This window comes from Venturia canescens, chromosome 1 (genome assembly GCF_019457755.1).
Source record: "Venturia canescens isolate UGA chromosome 1, ASM1945775v1, whole genome shotgun sequence".
Taxonomy (NCBI): domain Eukaryota; kingdom Metazoa; phylum Arthropoda; class Insecta; order Hymenoptera; family Ichneumonidae; genus Venturia; species Venturia canescens.
The window spans coordinates 19,946,578-19,966,970 of record NC_057421.1 but is presented as its reverse complement, the minus strand read 5'-3'; the positions used below and the strand labels follow the sequence as shown (position 1 = coordinate 19,966,970).

The following is a 20,393-nucleotide window of genomic DNA, read 5'->3' as shown; positions in this document are numbered from 1 at the left end:
AAATAATGTACTTGCAAACTGTTGGAGTTTACCACCGCCAAAATCGGGCTTCGTTGCTACCACAATAATCAATAATTCTCCAGTCCGTTCTGTCTTATCGATTGACCGGGTAAAATCAGCTGTTTACTGTTTCGATGGAGGTGCATCTTGCAACTTGCAATCTCGATTGAGACCTGAGACTGAAGAGACGATCCATCCAATGTTTACCAAAATTAATCGCCACGAAAAAGCGCCATACTTCAGCGACCAATAAAAGTCGTGCGAATTCGGTATATTTGTTATGTTTCATCTTTGTCTGGCTCTTGGCATGGTAGCGATCTGTCGTGTTCACAGGTCGTGTCGTTGATCGCGTGTATTGAATGCCGACAGCCGACTGAAATGAGAAAATAATATATCTGGCTCATTTTATTTCCGCGACGTCGTTGAGTTTGGATCGTGCCTGTCAACACTTTGAATGCAATAATTTTAAATGAAACTTGAGAATTTTACGTTGTAGAGAATATGGATCACAAAGCTGAACAGGAGGATGAGATCGAAGCATTGGATTCCATATACTGCGGTGAACTCGAAAGTGAGATTTCATATTTATTTCTGGGAACATAACCTCTAAAGTTCCGCATGTCCCGTAGTGTTTTTTCCATGTCGAACTACAAACTCCTTGCAAGTATAAATTTTTGCAGGAGTTTGTCAACTCTGTCATAAATTTATCATTGAATGTGAAAAATTCCAACAGTTCTTTGACAAAAAACCTTGTGAATCATTTCTAATATGAATAGGGCTTAGAACTGGGACTTTTTGTATTCTAATATTTTCGAATATACAACAATGAATTATTTTTTGGTATTGATGAATATTAAAAGTATTTATATTAAATTATATTAAATATAAATACCTAACATCCAATTCATTTTGCAATCTTGAAATACTGTTGCTTCAACAGTTTGAATCGATGTCATCTTTCGATCGTTAGATCTTTACTGCATACATTTTAATGTTATACTAAATGAGAGTTCACAGGCTATTTTAATTGTGAATACCAATATTGAATACCAATACCAATCTTAAAAAAAAAATTTTTCTGTTGTCAAAATGAGTGTGAAAGAGTTGCAGTGATTTTCCAATCGTTGGAGCATCCCTAAACCCAACGTTTTTAGGGATAAAATATTGAATTTTTTTAACAATTATTCATTTATATTGATTAGTAATTTACATCAATTAAATAGTAATTCTTTCTAAATCCTAATACTGCTCCACACAATATGTTACTTTGTAACTGTTTCTCGAAAACAAAAGATATGTGATTTTTGGGTTTTTAATTCTGCAAGTCCCTATTTGCAGAATTATTGTCGGAACACTTTTGCAGTCGGCATGAGATGACTGCATTGAAAATTTCTAATTTTTCCTATTGTTTTATTTTTACACATTCCTGTGTCTCATTGTATTATATTCTTTATTTCAGTATTGGAAACGGTGCCTTATTTCAAATTTGTCCTACCGATAAAGTCTGAACAGTACGAGCCTGAATCTAACAATGGGCTCTCATGTAAATTAGAGTTTACTTATACCCCTAAATACCCAGAAGAACCTTTGTTGGTCAGAATCGATGAACCAGAAAATTTTGAGGATGGAGACGAAACAAAACTCAAGGAACATCTTGCGGAACAAATGAATGAAAATCTGGGTATGGTTATGGTTTTTACACTTGTCAGCGCTGCTCAGGAGTGGCTCAACGTACAGTGGGATAGAATTAAATTGCACAGAGAAGAAAGCGCAGCAAAAAAATTGATCGAGGAAGAAGAAGCTGAAAGAGTAATTATGCTATATTAATTAATCTGTATAAATTCTAGAATTTTCCAAAACAAACATAGAGCAAAGATTGACTAACAATAAGTTATTCTATTTACTATTCAGTGGAGTATTCACATTCACAACTGTAATATTCAATGTGACCTATCACAATGAATAATATCATTGAGTTCTGGTTTCATAGAATCTTAAGATAAAAGTAACCAGTGTTCGAAGGCTTCATTTTCAATTTGGTTTCCAGAAACGATTCGAGGGCACGAGAGTCTCGGTCGAAACTTTCATGACTTGGAAACAGAAGTTTGATGATGAAATGGGTCACACAAAAAAGCGCGAACTCTTAGCCCAGCAGGGAAAAAAATTGACGGGAAGAGAGTTGTTTATGACCGATAAAACGTTGGATCAGTCAGATTTGAAATTCCTCGAGGATGGTGCGAATCAGAGATTCTTGGAACAAATTTTTGTTTCCCTCAGGATTCGTCCACTTTTCATTGGTCATTTTTTTCCTCTTATTCCAGGAGATGCGGTGAAAGTGGACGAAAGTCTATTCCAAAATCTCGACGATTTGGATCTTGATGACGAAGATGACGAGGATGATCCGGACTTTGATCCGGACAATGCTTCGGACGATAGTGCCTAAGAAACGAGAATTTACAAGAGCTAAGATTTTTTCCTGGCTTCTTCTTCTTCTTTCCGGTTCAATCTTCCCGGAACAATGAGGAAATCGTTTAAGGAGAGAACCGAATCGCTTATGTGAATGAACGTGCAAAATGACTCTGTAAATATGCGCATATATCTTATGTTTTCGTTCGGATGATAAAAAAACTTTGTTTACAACAAACCTTAAACATCGAATTCACTGTTTCTTCTTTGCTATTTTGCTTTCATTATAATTTCTCACTATCATTAATCGTAGAACCTTTTTGGACTACACAATTTCGTAACGACGAGTATTTTATTTTTTAATTAGAATGACTTATATCAACTTGGTTATCTCAGAAAATAGTTGGAAACAGGTAATTAACGGGTCTGGGAAAATAAAACGAGTATCGATTCACCACATTTCATTTATTCCGAACATCGAAACATAGTTTCGCGATTCAGCAACAAATCCTAATCAGATTATAGGTCGTTAAATCGCTCGAGCGATTATCAATGTACATGTACTTTCAAAAAAATGCGCTTCCCGCGCATTAAACATCTGTCAACAGGTGCGAATGCCGCAAGGAACGGAACACGAAAAAATAGAGTTCATCACAAACGAGTAAAATAGTATAGTTTTGAACGTGTATAGAGCTCTTCGTGGATGTAATTCGCTTATGCGAACTGTAAATATATGCGAACTCTATTTTTTTTTCAGTATAAATCTTATTAATCGATGTTGTAACAACGATAACGGTACAGGTGTTTATTTCATTGTAAAAAAAGATCTTTCGACGGAAAAAAAGACAAGAAAGTGTGACTCGCGTTTGTCACTTTTTGCCATTTATAAATACATCCCATCTAGACAATTGAAAAATTTCAAAAACGACTCATTCTTCTGTCGTAGAAAAAATACTGCTGTCAGAAAATCGCATAAAATAACGTGGGAGGGGGAATTGAATTTTTCTATACATCGACCGTGTTCTGTAGTATCTGTCGTCGCTGCTCTCGGAGTTTGGCAAAATTCAATCGTAGTGGATGATGAACGTTGACGATTCGATGAAGACATTTGGTCGTTGTTGTTTTTTCTCGTTTTTTTTTTAGTGAGTGATGAGTACCGTTTTGGCAATTTCTTCATTTTTCTATCACTTCTTTCAGACAAGAAATAACTTCAGAGTTGTTACAAGTACGGTCGGGCATGACTGATTTTCGTTAAATACAAAATAAATAAGTACGTTATCGATACGGGATGAAATGAATGATACTTAACTCGAAGGCTAAACATTTATGACTACTATTTTTCGCTCTGGAGGGCTCTGTGCCCCGATTTCGTTTTCCTTTTCACTTTAAATTTCCTTTAATTTTCTCGTATTTTTATAGCACAAAAAGATCAAATCAATGACGTCGTATGGAATTGTTGCGGAAAAATCAAAATTCTTTCAATCTAGCGCGCTTTTGCGTATGGGAAAACCGTCATCCCTTTGTTTCGACTCGCCAACACGTCATAATCTGTCAGGAGAAGAAAAATATTAGTTATTCAACACGTTTTTTCTTTGGTCTTCGAACGAAGGAAACAAAAAGTACAAAATCACATATGTTATTTACAAATTTGCTCATTATTTTCATTGCTTTTCGTATATTTTATTGACAAGCCATTTTTCAAATGGCGATTGACTCAAACTGGGGAATTCCCAATTCTTCGATATTTTTGGGGAATTAAAACTTGTACTCTGGCTTTTATGCGTATCTGAATCAATAGCATGAATCAAGCATGAAAATTCAGATTATCGAGTGATTTATCAATTCTCAATACTGAATAGTTTTCAAGTTTTCAGAGAGCCCCAGTTTCAGCCTCACACTCAAATAAATGAGGGCAAATGATAATTATTCGTCGCATCAATAGTACAATCAATTATTTACAGTGCCACCTTTATAAATTCCATAAGTGTCAAGTCGAATGGTGCAAAATGAGTCATACGTGTATGAATAGAAGTGGGTTACGACTTTTGATTTTTTTACTTTGTGACCGTACGGTTTTCTTCTTTTCTCATTTTTATTTTCACTATTAAAATGTTATTTTAAAGTTGCATTTTTTTCGTTTTGGTCAAAACAGCAAGTTCAGATTAGTTATTAAAAAATCAGCGTAACCCAACTCATATTCCATTACCGCATTTTTACGATGCATTCCAATTGGTAAAGTTAGAAGCCGAAATTGATCACAGAATAGCATGTGCAAATAACGAAGCTTTTCAACATTTCTTATATAAATATATAGCAAAAGTTATTTTTTCCAAAGTTCAAGGAAAAATAAAAAGTAAATGAAATAGCGAAGAAAGAAATAGCTTCAAGCTCATTGTACCCGAAAACAGTAAATCCTCAAGTCTGGGCATATTCGGTGGCTGGGAATTCTCTTCATCTTGATTTTCAAAATTGTTATTTGGTACTCAGGTCGATTCGAGGGTATTGAAATAATTCTTGGATGGGTTTTCAAAGTTTTGTTTCTGGAGGTTATCATCTGTCCACGACCAGTCAGGTAGCCTAAGAAATTTTTCCATCCAAATACCTTAGTTCTCGATCCACGAGAATATTAATAAAATCTGTTTACTGTAAAGACTCTTGAATTAGTCTCGAAGAACTCTTTAGAAAGGGGTTAAGGTTTTCGTATTATTACTCGAAGGGAAAAACGATGAAACATTAATGTTTGAATGGATATTTGACAATTATTGGAGGGAAACCATTCAATGTACTTTACATTCTTTGGTACCAGCTCCGTATAGAATTTTGGGTAAACGATTAGAGCGAAATTTTTTCATTGGCATATTTGCCCCTAGAAGATATTGATTTTATTGGAGCTGTGCTTATTGCGGTTGAGAGTAAAAAAATATAATAATAATTTAGTTTAGCAAAATGTATTGAAACTACGTGGTGCGAATGTTTCTATCAACATTTTAAAATACCTCAAAAGTACTTGCATTGCAACGGTATTTCCAGTTTTGTCATTGCTCGAAATGTTGTATTTCTATGATAAGCGATTCGATCTGAGATTATGAACTTGAAAGTGCAGAAGTTTGAAAAGCGTGTGAGAAACAAAATTCAGATATCATTGGACAAATGATTTCTAGAATTTTAAATGTATCTGTGACAAAATCGTGTTGGGGAAGTGCGTCGAGAATCAAAATTCACGACAGAACATTATTTTCTGTTTTGAAACAGGCAAAAATTTCAACATTTAAATATTTCGTTATTATTCATAACCGTTATTTACGATAATAATTACGTTCTCTTCACCAGCCTGTTGAATTTTGGCTACAGGTGTTTTAAATCATGACGAATTTCTATTGTATCTCTGGAAAAAGAAAGAAAGTTGAGCGAGTTTTCGGTCGAGTTCACAGCTTTTTGAATGTATTAACCTTTTGCTAAACTAGGGTTAAAACACAGCATGAAAAAATTCATATGCACACGCTCAATCGAATATCAAATGATATGCACTAGCAAAAGAATTTCTCGACAATATTCAACACTGAATCTCAAGTTTTTGTGACTGGAGAAATCGATGTGAGTTTAATTAATCTCATTGAATTTGAGCAATTTTTCATGGTTCATTTGGCATTTATAATTTTTTTTTTTTTTTTACTATCAAAAGAATAGCGATTTTTTATATCAACTTTGTCTTTGAGTACTCCGAATCGCTGGGTGATGAATATTACGAGTAGAGATGAGAAATCCTTATAATTTTTCCTAGCAATTGTTTTTTAACCGTAGCAAAAAATGAAGGAAAGAAGAAAAAAATTATTCTGAGTTAAGCAAAAGAAAAGCTAATTATTTTTTAATGTAGCATGAAATAAAAAGGCATTCAGTTTATAAAAGCATAGTGAACGTTGGGAGGCTTCGGTGGAACACTTCAATACATTCGCTGAAATTATTGTAGTCATAATAATTCTTTTTTCTTCTACCAACGTTTTTTCTTGGGTGGTCTAGAACCGAAACTATCGTTAAATCTACTTACATCCATCGATTTTTATAGCGTCACCTAGTAACGTCTACTCTAATAAATCTTTCTACGACTCCACGTGCAAAAAACAACCTTTAGAACTTGAAATCTCAGTAAGATTACAAAGTGGAACTTTTTCCGTTTGTTCTTTTATGTTTACATATTCACAAGATGCTCGAAACAAAATATGAAGATAACATACATTTTCTATGTCGAGATTACTTACTTCTCGGGAATTTTACGAGGTTTGGCGTAATCGCCGGGCCAGTCGTACAGGTTTGGCAGTGGACTGTCGTAGTTGGCATTGTACATTTTGTTGACAATGAATTGGCGTTTGTCCTTCGGCTCGGGGTACTCGCTCGCCAAACCACCTAGAATTTTATACATTTTTCTTCACGTCGAGCATCATTTTTATTTGAGTCCTGAGTCTATTTTACTTCATATTATGATTGAGAATAAATATTGGGCCTCAAAAATATGAACCTTCAAAATTCTTTGTATAAAAATTCCAATTTCTTTATCGCTCTCATTGAAATTCAGTTGAACCAGGAACCTCAAAATTTCGCATTGACTTTCGTTGATTTATGATTTTCATGATAACGTTTCAACACGCAATTTTTATTAATTTTATACATCATATTTTTAATACTGAAGTTTCCAACGGTGGAGTCCAACAAAATGATCTAAAAGAACTCTCCAATAGTTCCAATAATTCTTCAATATTGTTCTCCGCCGAATTTGCAATTTGTAGTTTTTCAACTTACACCAATGATTCGTGAAATAAAAAATTGCTCAATTACAAAAGTTTTTTCGCTCATTTCGTTATGAACTCCATCGTTACAAAATTCAGCGTCGTCAATTTTGTAGATTTTTTTTTCCACGTCGCACTTACACTGTCCATACGCGTAATCAGCAATTCGAACAGCAATATCGATTGAACATTCGCGAATGATGTTGAGAGGTGGATAAAGGCTTCCTGCGGCGAGATCCTCGTCCGTAACGTGATCGGCAACAGCCTGAGCCGATATCAGAAACAATTCCTCGGTAATATGATGAACCCCAGTGGCAATCACGCCAAGCGCGATACCCGGGAATATGTACGCGTTATTTCCTTGTCCCGGTTTGTAGATTTTACCGCCATATTTAACCTCGCCGAAGGGAGATCCGGATGAGAATATGCAGCGGCCCTAAAAATAAGGGGGTCAAACGAGATTCAATTTTTGTGCAAAGTACAGATATTCAAATGAATTATTTGTCAAGAAGGAAATTGAAACGTTCACAACAGAGCAACGGAAACAGTCGACTGAAAGTGAGATAAAAAAGTGTTGAAATCCATTTTATAATTTGCCGTACGTTCGATCTTCGCGCAATCGCAGAAAAAGTCATTTTTAATCATGTTTTCGACCTGGAGCTAAATTTGATTGTTTCTCTTCAACTAGGATAAGATTTTTCAATACGAAGAAATCGAGTCCATCGATTTAGATGGAATTTTCGTTTTCAAGCGAGATTTCAACATTTTTATTTCGTTATCTCATTAAAAATGCATTCAATCAATAATATTTTTAATTCATCAAAAAAAAAAAAGAAAACATTGAAGACATGGATGTTGACGTGAAAAAACGAACCTCCGTATTGTCGTAAGCCTGCTGCGCGGTACATTCGGCTTTGCTGGTTGGATTACTGAGCGCGAAGATCAACGGTCGCTCGTTGTTCTTGGCCATTTCTTGGAGGACTTCGGGGGTGAATGCACCCGCGGCAGCAGACGCGCCTGTACATTTATTCGGACTGTAGAAAGTAATCGGTATGTTTTAGCATTAGCAAGACCGACTTACCAATCAGCACGGTAGGTTTGATTTCTCTGACGACGTCGACGAGTTTTTTCATCGATGAATGATCCTTGGCGTACCAAACTTTGTGGCCATCGAGATTACCGTCTTTGCGACTCTTCGTCAGGAGCCCATCGATGTCCATCATCCAAATGTTGTTCCTCGCTTGTTGCTCCGTGCAGCCATCAGCTTCCATGGCTTTCACGCACAAATCCGCTATCCCGATGGCAGCCTGAATATTTTCATCGAATGGTCATAAAGTATCGAGCGAATCGTTGACAATTCTTTGAAAAATTCAAGTTTCTCTGCGCATCTTCGAGCCGAATTAGAAACTTTTTGTACGCAGCTTTACAGCTTTGAGGCACATTTCTCCACAGTCTACGACATAAAAAAATTCATTCTCAGATACCGACCTCACCAGCACCCAAAAAGACGAACTTGTTGTCCGACATTTTCCTCTTGGTTATTCTTTTCGAAGCGAGAATGCCCGCTACTGCAACCGCTGCGGTTCCTTGTATGTCGTCATTGAACGTGCAATATTTATCACGATATTTGTCGAGGAAACGGAATGCGTTGTGGTTACCGAAGTCTTCGAACTGCAGAGATGACGTGAAATATTGAAAATTGTAAATTATTTATGGCTAAAATTGAGTTTGTAATACTGCCGAGTAGTTGGAATTATATTTAACCTGGATGAGCACATTCTGGCCGTACTTCTTGACGCAAGCGGCCATAAATTCGTCGATAAGCTCGTCGTACTCGGCTCCTTGGCTGCGAGGTTTATTCAGACCGATGTAATGCGGATCGTCGCGCAGTTGTTCGTTGTTGGTACCAACGTCAATTGTGATTGGAAGACACTGATGCGGTTTTATACCAGCGAGGGCCGTGTACAGGGCCAATTTACCGACGGGGATCCCCATGCCGCAGGCACCGAGGTCGCCCAGGCCCAAAATTCTCTCACCATCGGTGACGCATATCGCGCGTACCGATTGTTCCGGCCAATTGTTCAGAATCTCATATATGTGACCTTTGTCATAGATCGTTATGAAAAGTCCTCGTGGTCTTCGGTAAATTACACCGAATTTTTGACAAGCCAGTCCGACCGTTGGGGTGTACACGATTGGCATCATTTGCTCGATGTTTTCACTCAGCAGCCGGAAGAACAGACGCTCGTTTCTTTCCTACAGAAGTTGCACGAAGATTCAAAATTTATTTGACTTCATCAAATGACTGAAGAAAATTGCTGCAGCGTTACTAATTTCTTTGGTTTTATTGTGCAAAATTACTTTGTGGTTGGATGAAATCATTTTTTTTATTTTCATTTTCTATTTTATCGGCCATACACGATTCATTGAATTTTGATGTATTTTAAATTATTGTCCTTCCCACTGACGAGAATACTCGATCGAACAGAATGGCCACAACAATTTTATTGTTTGAAACATTTTTGGTTTTTTCGATAAAATTCCAGTTCTTTGCTTCGCACCTCTTGAATTTGGAGCTTTTTGGGTAGATTTCTTACAGCTGAATAACCACATTGTAAGGGGTGGATGAAAAAATTGTTACCTGTAACTCGACGAGGTAAAGGTAACGATTGAGATCTTCGGTGTACTTCATGACTGAGGCGACGCAAAGGGCGAGCTGTTCCTCTTGGGTTTTGAATCGTGGTGGTTGAAGGCCATGAATACCTAAGGATATTCTTTCCTGAAGACTGAAAGCGAGACCCTGCAAATTTTTTACAATATTTCGTTAATTTTCAACTCTCCAATTTCACTGTTTTTTCTCACACGAGATATCGAGGTCAATTATTTATAATCGTTGAACCGGACATAACCCCTTGTCGATATGAGTTAAATCAAATTTGTAATCGAAAGTATCGAAATGTTTTCATGGGAGTAAAAAATATTTGTTTGAGTCAATGAATTCAAGACTTGAATGAATAGATGCTCTTGTTGAGTCGACGAATTTCATTTAGTTCCTCACGGTTTGTTGATTCTAACAAATAATTGTTGAATCAAAGTTTTCTCTTGCTCAGCAGACAAATTAGTGTAGTAAAAAGGGACAAACGAATTTTTTTTCATATCAGTCAAAATACTGACCTTGTTGAGTCGTGGATCTCTAAGATGCCCGATACCTTTGACCATGTTGATGGGCACGATGTCACCGGCAATCTCGTGAATCTCCTTTTGCTGTACGTCCTTGACCGCGGGATGGGAAGGCGGAAGTGCCCTGGCCCACGTGCCCGCGCCATTTCGGGACGATCTGAATAATTCATTCATTAGTTTCCATAATAACAAAGCTTCAAAATAAATGCTCCGGTAAAATGAATTAATTTACTTGAAGAGTTCAAACTACGGAATGAGTCAATGGCTGTTCATCGCATTTTCAAAATGATTGAACCGAATTAGCCGCTGTTCATATTTCTCGTGAAATTATAAACCTTTAAAATCTTCTCGAGCCAAGAAATTCGTCGATCTGTTCAAAATGAAATGAATGACGCGAGCTGTGTTTTCCTCAGCTGTCGACTGCTGAAAATCTCGCCAATAAGCCACTTGTTGCTTCGTCGGTATATGCTCGCTCTACTTGAAATTCATCACGGTCGTTACCGAACCTCGTCAAAGTAGATACGGCGGTCATTAAACCAACGACGATCGTCACGCTCGTCACTGAACGTTGCACAATCAATATCCGCCAAACTTGTACACTCGCAAGCTTTTTTCGTTACAAAAAGCTACGACGACTTTTCATTCCTTTTCCGAATGATTCATTAGGAATTTGAAGTATTGAAATCTGGTACGAAAATGCAAGAAGAATGGAAACAAAAAGTTGCTGTTTGAATTAGTTCATTGAAATTTGTTGAAATTTTATTACTCTTTCGTGTCAATGACCTCGAAACAAGATTTGTGCGTCAAAGCATAATAAATATGAAGAACGAAGAAGCAGTCATCAGTTATACTGTCCCTCGGATCTCATCCCTACTGGCGAATTGAAATTTATAGTCACTCGATTGTTAGAAAAACGGCGAAATATTCACAACAAATTAAGTTCGTACGTTCTTCAATAACACGAGTATATTCCAAGAACAAATTCTCGCATCAATACACAAAAGTGTTGGAATGTAGCGAGAATTGATTCGGAGTACATTCGAGTTGAAGCTACTACAGAGAAAGGAGCAGAATCGAGTGGACCGTGTCGTCTCTTCTAAAGGGATTGCACTCTTTGGTATTGCAGAATGCACCAGGTGAAACGTGCAACGGTTTGATTCTAACGAATTACGTTCGATGGTAGTAAAGATTGATGTGAACAGGATTTATGCGAGGTAATTTTCCTACCACGAAAATCAGACTTATTACTCGATTCGGAAGTCGACTTCCATTCCGGAAAGTAGACTGACGTGTTTCTTATCACGGGATGCAGCGCAGCTCGAAATTGGTACATACTCAACACTCGCGTTTATATGAATAAACGCGACACGATGGTGCTGGTAATGAAGTCGAGCGCGACAGTAGGATTGTTGAGAGTCAATGAGGATATTATAATGGCCATGAACGTGCTCGTGGGATGATCCAAATGGGGTCTTCGTAATTAAGCAATGCCAGCACAAAAGGGAGTCAGTATGGGAATAAAATGATGAGACAACGCGCCGTTTCGTTTCGTTACTCGTGTCTGCTGTTCTTTTCCATGAGCCAGCATCAATTTTTTCAATTTTTATTTGTCTCGAACGAAGTCAGCATATTTTTATCGTCATCACGTTGAATGTAAAAATGATGATTTTTTAGGTTGGTTTGTTTTATTTCGTTAAATTTTATCCGGTTGGTAATTCCGAATGAAATTTCTGGGATTGATGAATCAAAAACTTTCGAAATGTGGTTAAAGGCTCGTAGCCATGGCTTACATGCAAGGGAGGAAACTAATTAGATTGCTGTAAAGTTGCTACAGTTGCTTCCACGTGCATTTGCATTCAACGCAAACACCATTAGTCTTTGGTTCTTGGCTCACTTGACAGCTTCGCGCCAGTCTTAATTGGCTGGTTTCCGTAGTTCTTGCGGGCACAAATAAGTATTTTTTAGATCTCATACAGCGGAGGGTTCAACGAAGTGACAAAATTCACGATTGCATAAAATATTCGAAATTTTTTCTCCCTCGAGTGGATCACTCTTCTGATTTTCTTCGACTCTCATTTGTGAAGATAACAACTGATATTTCGAGGTTTTAATGCGCTTCGGAACATCGAACGATTCCCAAAAGTTCGTGCTTGCACCAAGGATGAAAATTTTCATATTTTGTCAGATAAAACGAGTTTCGGGGAGCGCTGAAACAACCTACGAAAACGCCGGTTTCATGAGAAACTCGGAAAAAATCATTGGAAAATTGACCCCAATCCATGCCTGTAAATTTTTCCACGAAAAAGGCCACCGGAAACTCACGTTTTTGAGCAACTGCCGTGAGAACAAAATGAAACAAAGTATTTATTAACTCCAAAAAAAACGCACTGGTTAGCCTAATTTTTTCACGCCGGTCATTCATCACGTCTGGCATTCCGCCATATTAGTTTTATAAATAGAAAATTTTCATTCTCACCGGCGAGGACGAAAACTCGCTCGACGGGAGTCACAACTTTGTCAAGTATTTTTGTACACCCTCGAGCTTTTCAAAATATTCTTTATTCTTCGTGTCTTATTTACTAATCTACGCGGACGATTTTTCCCCTCGACTGACACAAAGTCTTGTTATCGGAGGTTTCATCTGGTTTTTCCCTTCTCGAGTGCCGAGCTTTATTGAAAGGGATTTATTGGCGAGCATGTAGGTCGAGGTGGAGATAATTAACGATGGCTTTTTATGAAAATGAAACTTTGGTCGTTATTTAATTTATTGTATATATTGAGAAGAACTGAGCTCGATTTTTCCAATACTCGTCAACATTTGTCAACGGGCACGTCACTGTTGTTTGCATTTTATTGATAAGTCGTCTCTGAATTATTTTTCAGAGTTAATTTTTCAGATAAATTTGTTATTATCTTGCGTTTAAAATGTATGATGCAGAAGACTTTTCGAAGGTCGAAAGGAGGCGAAAAAATGTTTGCAAAAACCGAATGATTGACGGACAACTGTTGCGGAACATCAGGTTTTATTTCATTTCGTCTCACGAATTCATCGATTAATTCGATCGGTTGGTGGCGTTCTGATGCTGCACTTATTTACGAGCACTGAAATTGACAATGCTTTTAATCGATTGGTTTATTCGTGCCTCCGAAGAAACGCACCTCGGTATCGGCTTACGTTCTCATTTGCTATCCCTCATTGCTGGGAAAATGGTTTAGAAAATATCTTCGAAGGTCACCATGAGCCCCGAATACCCAGTAATGGGCGTTCGAGTTATAAATTGATGTCAATTGAGTTACTTTTCATTAAACTTTATTCGGTGAGCCGGGGTCGATCAAAGAATAAATTGCTTCGTTTGTCGATCGTATTTTCGTAAATGATTAACAATTTTTTTTTCGTTTTGCAGAAAAACCCGAGTGATGTGATCGAGCTCGCTCCTGTGCTGAATGAACTCGGGTCACGGTGCAAATTGAACAGCTTGTAAATCACCGTTGAGTGATTGCTGTCCCCAGAATTAATCACGCCAGTCTTCGACACATAAATCTCGTCTCCACGAGTGCATTATCGAGGGTAGAGCTTGAAATTGATCATAATAATGATTGATCGATTCCTTGATGCATAATAATCCCTCACGGTGTTTCAGTCAAGTGGATATGTACGATCGACGAATTACGATTGATCGTAATTAATGCGACTGTGATAATGCTTGCTTATGGCGAATTGACAGCCGCTCGCGTCTCTCTCTCTCTCGTTCGATTTTCTGTTTATTTTTCATTGAAGAAAAACGCTTTTGCTCTTCAATTCGGAAACGTTTGACGCGTACGGAGCTGTCACTATTAACACTTTGAATCGACAGTGAGGATTGTTTCGCATTTTATGAAATCATCGGAACGAATTCTCGTGGAAGTCTTTTTAAAATTTCCCGCTAAATGGAGGTTCAAGGAATGCGATTATTTCTCCTTACTTTCGACTTTTCCATAGCGATTTCCGTGATTCTCATTCAAAATTTCGATGTCGCATACCAAACGAGTTTTCAAACAGAAACAATTAAAATTCGAAAATATTTCAAATTTTCTCGTTCAAAATCGAATTTCACCTCGATTTTCGTACTCAAGGATCATTAAGATTGGAGTCCAGCCTAAGTATGTTATATGTACAGTAAAAACGCCTCGATAACGCCTCCCGATGACGTAGAACTTCGCACATGGAACGCTTACAACACATACATCTTTCCTGTTCGTGTTACAATCGTTCATTGCTGATTCTCGTAATAACCGTATCATCACGCGATGTATCGGTTTCAACGCGGCCGAGCGTTATCACTCGAATCCAACACTCGACAATGCCAAGGTAAAATCGATATTTAGTTCCGAGAATTCGATAAGCATTCTTTTAATAGTGTCCCATGGATTATTCCTTGTCAGCGAAGACAACCAGTCTAATCATTTGACTGCCTAAACTTCAGTTGTGAGTTCTCTCTTGGTTTTTCGTGCTTAAAATAAACAAGCTATTCGTTTTCCAACGTTTATCATACAAGTTCCGTGTGTCGTTTGTGTCGATTACGTGAGTTGGTGCACATCGTTGCTTATTTTTAGCGAGAGAATGACATTTTTGACAAACTCATATCGCTGAAAAGATTCCAACAGAAATTGTTGCGAAAATAGCAAAACTCGGTGGCTCATTAGCTTTTTTCACCAGCTTTGACTTCACGAAAGCCACATTTGCAGGAGGCAGGTCTAGATAACTTATACAGTTTTAACGGCTGGTTTGATGGCCGTGAAGAATCCCCCTCCTCATCCAGAACGATGGCTGTACATTGACGGGAGCATCGACGGGAGATTCCATGCTGCAGCAGAAGTGCTGCGAAACTTGAAAATCAACCGAGCAAACGGAACTTTAAGGATTTTAATAACTTTTATGTCAAAGTTATGAGCTCACGCGAAGTTCACATGGAAAGCTGGGAAAATAAAGCAAGTTTGCTTGCTCGGAAGATCGTAGGATCTGAGAACAGTTGATGATCGGTCGATGCTGATTTCGGGCTCGCAATTTATTTAGACGTCGGACCAGTAGATGAAAAAAGAAAAATTCCAGTGCCAGCGTTACACGAGACTAACCAACGGTTTTTTCATGACGTCAGGCAATTCCCCGAATTTAAGTCATTGCGCGTCAGCGTGTATAGCGCGGCAAACTAAAATAGTTTTATAAGGTATGTGAATTGAGTGGGACTGAGGAAAACATTCATACAAATAGTGAAACGGGCGTATGGAAAACGGTCGATGATTTCATTCTCGTCGCGCTACTGCGCGTCGAGATCATCGATTTTAAACAATTCTAGTCACTCGGTTTCATAGCGTAAAAAAAGTTTTTGAAGTCCGATAAAAAAGTCGCCTCGATAGAAGCACACGTGAGTGGAAAAACGTGGCCACGCGACAGATAAGCCTGACGATAGATTGTCAAGTAAGTTCGGAGATTTCGGCTCACATGATCGGCGAAGGACACGAATAAGACTGTCGATAATTCTATGTGTGGGGGCAGTCGCGTGAGTCAGTGGAAACCAGGAAGGCGCACGACGCATTAAGATTTCTGTATCTAATCGATCGGCCTTGACTTTTCACGTCATATCACATTTTTATCGATTTCCCATCGCAAGATTCACAAGTAAACTGTCAATTATTTATTGTTTTTCTACAACACCGTGGCCTAATTCGACTGTCGCTGTGCGATGGAAAAGACCACAAAAAATGATGTATTTTTGCTTAATAGAGATTGTACAAGTCACGACTAAATCGACATATTCTCTCTTTGCTTTTCCTATAATGATTATGGTGATTGGGCATATAAAATCAATAGTTTCTGAATCGTGCTTCCAAGTTTGTATTTCTTATAGAGGAAATTGAAATTTCAGCGCCTTTTTATTGGAACGTAAACCACGTTAAGATTGAAGAGATTGTAGTTTTATGTAAAAGCAAATTGCAACCATTGTCATGACTACTCGAGCATTAAAATCGTTGGAAAGGGTGGAATTCCAAATTCCGAAATAGCGACGGTTTATTAAAAGTTTATATTATAGAAAATGTTTAATATTTCATAATTCTACGTAAAGCTGACATAGATAGAAAGGATACGATCCATTGAGGAGTTCATGCACGAAACAATTTTCTTAAGAAAATCTTGAAATTTACACATCGTTTAAATGGTTAGTCGACGGACGCGCGTATCGAATTTTAATGAGTTTGTCTTATTGGTTATTGAGATAAACGCGTTGAAATATGAAGAAAAATACACAAGGTTATAAGGACTATGCGCAAAAAATTGTTCACCTTTCCGTATAAGGAATGAACGCTTCTTACGAAGTTTATGAAAAGGTACACGCAACAACGATGAAGTTTTGGAAAAAAAATCGAGACGATTGTCTTACTAGTAACAAAGATACATTAAGTTAAAGATTGAATGAAATTGGTAATGAGCAATCGTAACCTCAGATTTGCTTATTCCGGAATTTTTTTTCTTCTTGGCTTGGTCCATTTATGTCATAGCCTTCTGTCTGTTTATTAACACTTTTTTCTTGATCCATTTCCCTTCGTGTTTTTCCTTTGCGCTCTCTAATGCGATTTTTGACATAAAAACTGTAGTATTTTTGCCGGGGACGAATAAAATGTTGGGTTAAGTCAGTGATGGATCCCCGATTAATTAATGGCTCGTAATTTCATTCGCCAAAAGATAAGTTGAAATAATATTTTTACAATTTCGAATTAATAGTTCTGACATTAATTTAGTGTGCATAATATCTTTGATTAGGAAGTAAAAATCGACCCAATTCGGAGACTCATAAAACGAAACGGAGCCACAATTTCGTTGCAATTCGTAAGAACTGAAAAGCCAAAGACTCGATACCAACCAAGGATTCGAAAAATCCTTCAACCATCGCCCGAGTTTCTCTGATAAAAACGCCGGTTCCAGGCAGTAAAAAGCGATACGCGAACCGGAAATAATTCAACGAACCAGAAATCTAGATGAGCGATCAGTTACTTCAAAATTGGAGTACGGAGGTATAAGGCGAGGGACAAAAAGTTCGAAAATAAGAGAGCTGTGATCTTGGCCGAGTTGGCTTGGCACTGGCCGAGATTTGCACAAAAAACCCCTTACAATTTGGACCCTTCAGGGGGCACTGTGAGCGAGGGAATGCTCTCGGTCTCTGTCTCTTGCTCGCGTTTCGTTCGCGCAGTTCCCTGGCTATCGATCGTTCTCGTTGTGGGGTTCTCTCTCGTTGGCCTGGCTGTGGGGACTTCCTATTTTCAGCACTGCATTGCGCCAATACTAATGCAAACCCGAGGTTACGACAACCTAACTCAAAGAGGCTCGGAAACTTTTGCCTGTGTGAGTGTGTGTCTATAAATTTACTTATGCATGTGTATATCGAGTATTTGCGTGCAGATACATCGGCCTGTGCGTTTAAATACGAGGCACCTACACACAAAAACGTTTGTACGTGTGTGTATACAGAGCCGGCTGTTCGCCAGGGGTATAGAGACTCTCGAAGCCCGAATTTTCCGAAAGCCCAAATATATGTGACATCGAGAGCGAACGAAATATCGATTGTAGACGTAACGCGCACACCCACTTACTCAACTTAAACGAAACCGGCACAAACCTTCCCTCTTGACCGGTTACATTTCTCGAGCACTTTTTCCACCCTTTTTAAGGGTTGCACTCAACCTCGTTTACGAGAAGCACCAAAAAAATCTGAGAAATTTAGTAAACGACGCCGAAACACCCTTTTGCTTTTCGATCAATGATTCTTTTCGATTTATTTATTATTAACGAATATATGGAGGATTTGAAAAAGAATTTCGGTGAAATATGAAAATATCGTTTACTCACAATATCGACCTCTGTATGATGAACATCTCGTGTCTCACCTCCCGGTACTCAACCAGCTGATCGTGCTCGCGGTTACCTCGTATCTCCCTTCTCCTTGCCCCTCCCCTCCACCCCGCCGCTCCCACTCGACGTTCCCGATCTCTCACGTTTCGCGGCTTCTTCCAGCGAGCACGACGGCGCAAACGCGGGAGGGCGACTGCGCGATCGGAACGTACTACACGGCCCGATTATCAGCGGATATAAATTCCTTACTCCTTACAAACATTTGCTTTCTCCCTCGCTCCTTTGCTATTATTTCTATTATGTATATGTGCATACCATAGAGCTGGTATTATTCTTCGAGGTCGAAGGAAGGGGAAAACACCGAAGAAGGGGAAAATAACCCTCCGGAAGATTTGGGAACACGAATTCTAGTTTGCTTCCATCGATCTAAATCATCCTTCGATCTATTTTTGCCTAATTCTTGTTGTTACTTTACTTGGATGAATTGTATCAAAATTTTATATACACAAAAGCTTCACTGCTACGGCTTCCTCTTCTTTCGTGACTTCGGCGTTGACAAACTTCTCATTCTGACACCGAAAAAAGTACCCAAATTCAGCCGCTAGGAGAAAATTCTCTCCTAACGCGAGGGGGCACCACGTGACAGATGACAGTCGATGATTCAATGATTTGACACGAGACTCTGGGAAAGAGGGTGAGAATAATTATTGTAAGTTGAGTTTCTTATTCTGTGGTTATGTAGCCTCATTTAATCGTGGGGGAGATTACGAACTTCTATAGGAGGTTCTTTCATATAAATATGGTTTTTGAGGATTCAGGGGAACGCAGCATGTCAACTGGTTTAAAAAACAACGACGGTTTTAATCGCACAAGACTTTCGTCCAGTGAGGATTTTTTTTTCATAAGAGTTCATGGTTTTCTTCCTCATGCAAATTATAGTTTGAGAACTTCTATTATAAAAGTGAAGGATTCAGCTATTCAGAATTGCTATTGACCATATACGAAAGTTTTTTTTTCCAATTCATCGAACATTACCATACAAACTCTTGGCCTCAGAAACTCGTTAAAGTGTTTGTTTTTATTTAGCAGCGTAAAATTGGAAGAGAAAAGTGAGAAATGTGAAATCTCCGAAACTTATTGACGTACGAAAATTACTCAGTTGGCTTGGCAGATTCCTGTAAAAAGCAACCGGTAAGAATTCTCGGGTAAGGGAAAATTTTATCGTGGTTTTTTTCATAAAATTTTCTTATTGCGTTCGTTGCACGTTTGTTGCTCTTTCGTTTCGAGCTGAGACAAAAAACTACTAAAAAGATTTGCGATGACGTTTGGAGAGCCCGCAGTAAGGGCGCTTCTCCGTAGTGGTCAAATCGGGAAATGAAATATTATCCCACGGAATTCTGTCGGACCGGCAGATTTCGTTTCCGCTAATAGCAGCCGATATTGTAGGTTTATCGACTTGACATACGTAATGAAAAGTTTATACGAAAAAATTCATAGATTCCGGTGAAATGGAGAGAACAGGATACAAAATACGACACGTGGAATTCTGCTTGATTTTCAATGACTAAGATACGGTTAAAATAATCTTTTCCTATGATTTAATTTTTTTTTTCAATCTACCGAAAGATTCAATAAAATTATGAATAAACAATAAACGGTAAAGCAAATAAAATAAAAACCAATGAAAATTAATAACGCTCATAATTTTTACAAAATTATTTTTATTCCTGGATCCTGCTTCATCGTTCCATTTTTCATTTGAAATTTTGTGCTGCCAAATAATTGTAATAAATGTGTAGAAGCTTTTCTTCGAATCTCATTCAACAGTCGGTATTGTAGCATTTCCAAATCAGATATATTTAAGCAAAGTGAAAGATAAAAAAAACAATTCTTGAAAAAAGCTTGAACGGAACATGTTTATTGAGGCATTATCAAAAGTTCAGCACAAATTCAACCAATTTTTAACATTAAATTAAATGATTAATATTTTATTATTGAAGTTTTGTCTTTGAAACGATGGATTTAAAAAATTTTGCTTTTTTCGAAATCAACGAATTTAGGCTGAATTTCTGGTTCAAATTCTCCCAGCAGCAGAGCTGTGTATGAGATTTAATTTTCATTCGTAACGCCGTTGTATTCTTTCT

General features: G+C 37.9%; 3 protein-coding genes across 7 annotated transcripts in view; 1 reads left to right on the top strand and 2 right to left on the bottom strand.

Annotated features, from left to right (window-relative positions):
* LOC122416896 (uncharacterized) overlaps positions 1 to 99 on the bottom strand; it is a 48,389-nt gene extending 48,290 nt beyond the window's left edge. Inside the window, exon 1 of the mRNA XM_043430027.1 lies at positions 12 to 99. The gene's annotated coding sequence lies outside the window, so the exon portion shown is untranslated. The remainder of the gene's footprint in view (positions 1 to 11) is intronic.
* Positions 100 to 327: 228 nt separating this feature from the next.
* LOC122416907 (RWD domain-containing protein 1) lies at positions 328 to 2,651 on the top strand. The gene is made up of 4 exons (XM_043430053.1): positions 328 to 571; positions 1,460 to 1,809; positions 2,048 to 2,234; positions 2,322 to 2,651. Exons 1-4 carry the CDS (start codon positions 502 to 504, stop codon positions 2,441 to 2,443), a joined length of 729 nt encoding a protein of 242 aa, XP_043285988.1. The 5' UTR covers positions 328 to 501; the 3' UTR covers positions 2,444 to 2,651.
* Positions 2,652 to 2,856: 205 nt separating this feature from the next.
* On the bottom strand, positions 2,857 to 18,425 carry Men-b (Malic enzyme b). 5 transcript variants are annotated; one of them, XM_043429969.1, is made up of 11 exons: positions 18,247 to 18,425; positions 10,362 to 10,524; positions 9,829 to 9,987; positions 8,952 to 9,443; positions 8,676 to 8,858; positions 8,269 to 8,494; positions 8,062 to 8,204; positions 7,329 to 7,623; positions 6,663 to 6,807; positions 4,805 to 4,983; positions 2,857 to 3,954 (listed from the first exon to the last, which is right to left on the bottom strand). In XM_043429969.1, the coding sequence occupies exons 1-10, from the start codon at positions 18,270 to 18,272 to the stop codon at positions 4,890 to 4,892; spliced, it is 1,926 nt and encodes a 641-aa protein (XP_043285904.1). In that variant the 5' UTR covers positions 18,273 to 18,425; the 3' UTR covers positions 2,857 to 3,954; positions 4,805 to 4,889. The 5 variants fall into 5 exon arrangements, with proteins under 5 accessions (XP_043285904.1, XP_043285922.1, XP_043285914.1 ...); XM_043429987.1 differs by lacking the exon at positions 4,805 to 4,983 and adding an exon at positions 5,711 to 5,791 and having other exon boundaries at positions 18,247 to 18,424; XM_043429979.1 differs by lacking the exon at positions 4,805 to 4,983 and adding an exon at positions 5,723 to 5,791 and having other exon boundaries at positions 18,247 to 18,423.
* Between the last annotated feature and the right edge of the window lie 1,968 nt (positions 18,426 to 20,393).

Excerpts from the sequence above, each read along its gene's own strand:
- LOC122416907 (XM_043430053.1), top strand. The coding sequence starts at position 502 with ATGGATCACAAAGCTGAACAGGAGGATGAGATCGAAGCATTGGATTCC. Across the intron at positions 1,810-2,047 it reads AGGAAGAAGAAGCTGAAAGA|AAACGATTCGAGGGCACGAG; the intron begins GTAATTATGCTA and ends TTTGGTTTCCAG. Across the intron at positions 2,235-2,321 it reads TTTGAAATTCCTCGAGGATG|GAGATGCGGTGAAAGTGGAC; the intron begins GTGCGAATCAGA and ends CTCTTATTCCAG.
- Men-b (XM_043429969.1), bottom strand. The coding sequence starts at position 18,272 with ATGTTCATCATACAGAGGTCGATATT. Across the intron at positions 9,988-10,361 it reads GAGATCCACGACTCAACAAG|GGTCTCGCTTTCAGTCTTCA; the intron begins GTCAGTATTTTG and ends AAAAATTTGCAG. Across the intron at positions 9,444-9,828 it reads TTTACCTCGTCGAGTTACAG|GAAAGAAACGAGCGTCTGTT; the intron begins GTAACAATTTTT and ends CAACTTCTGTAG.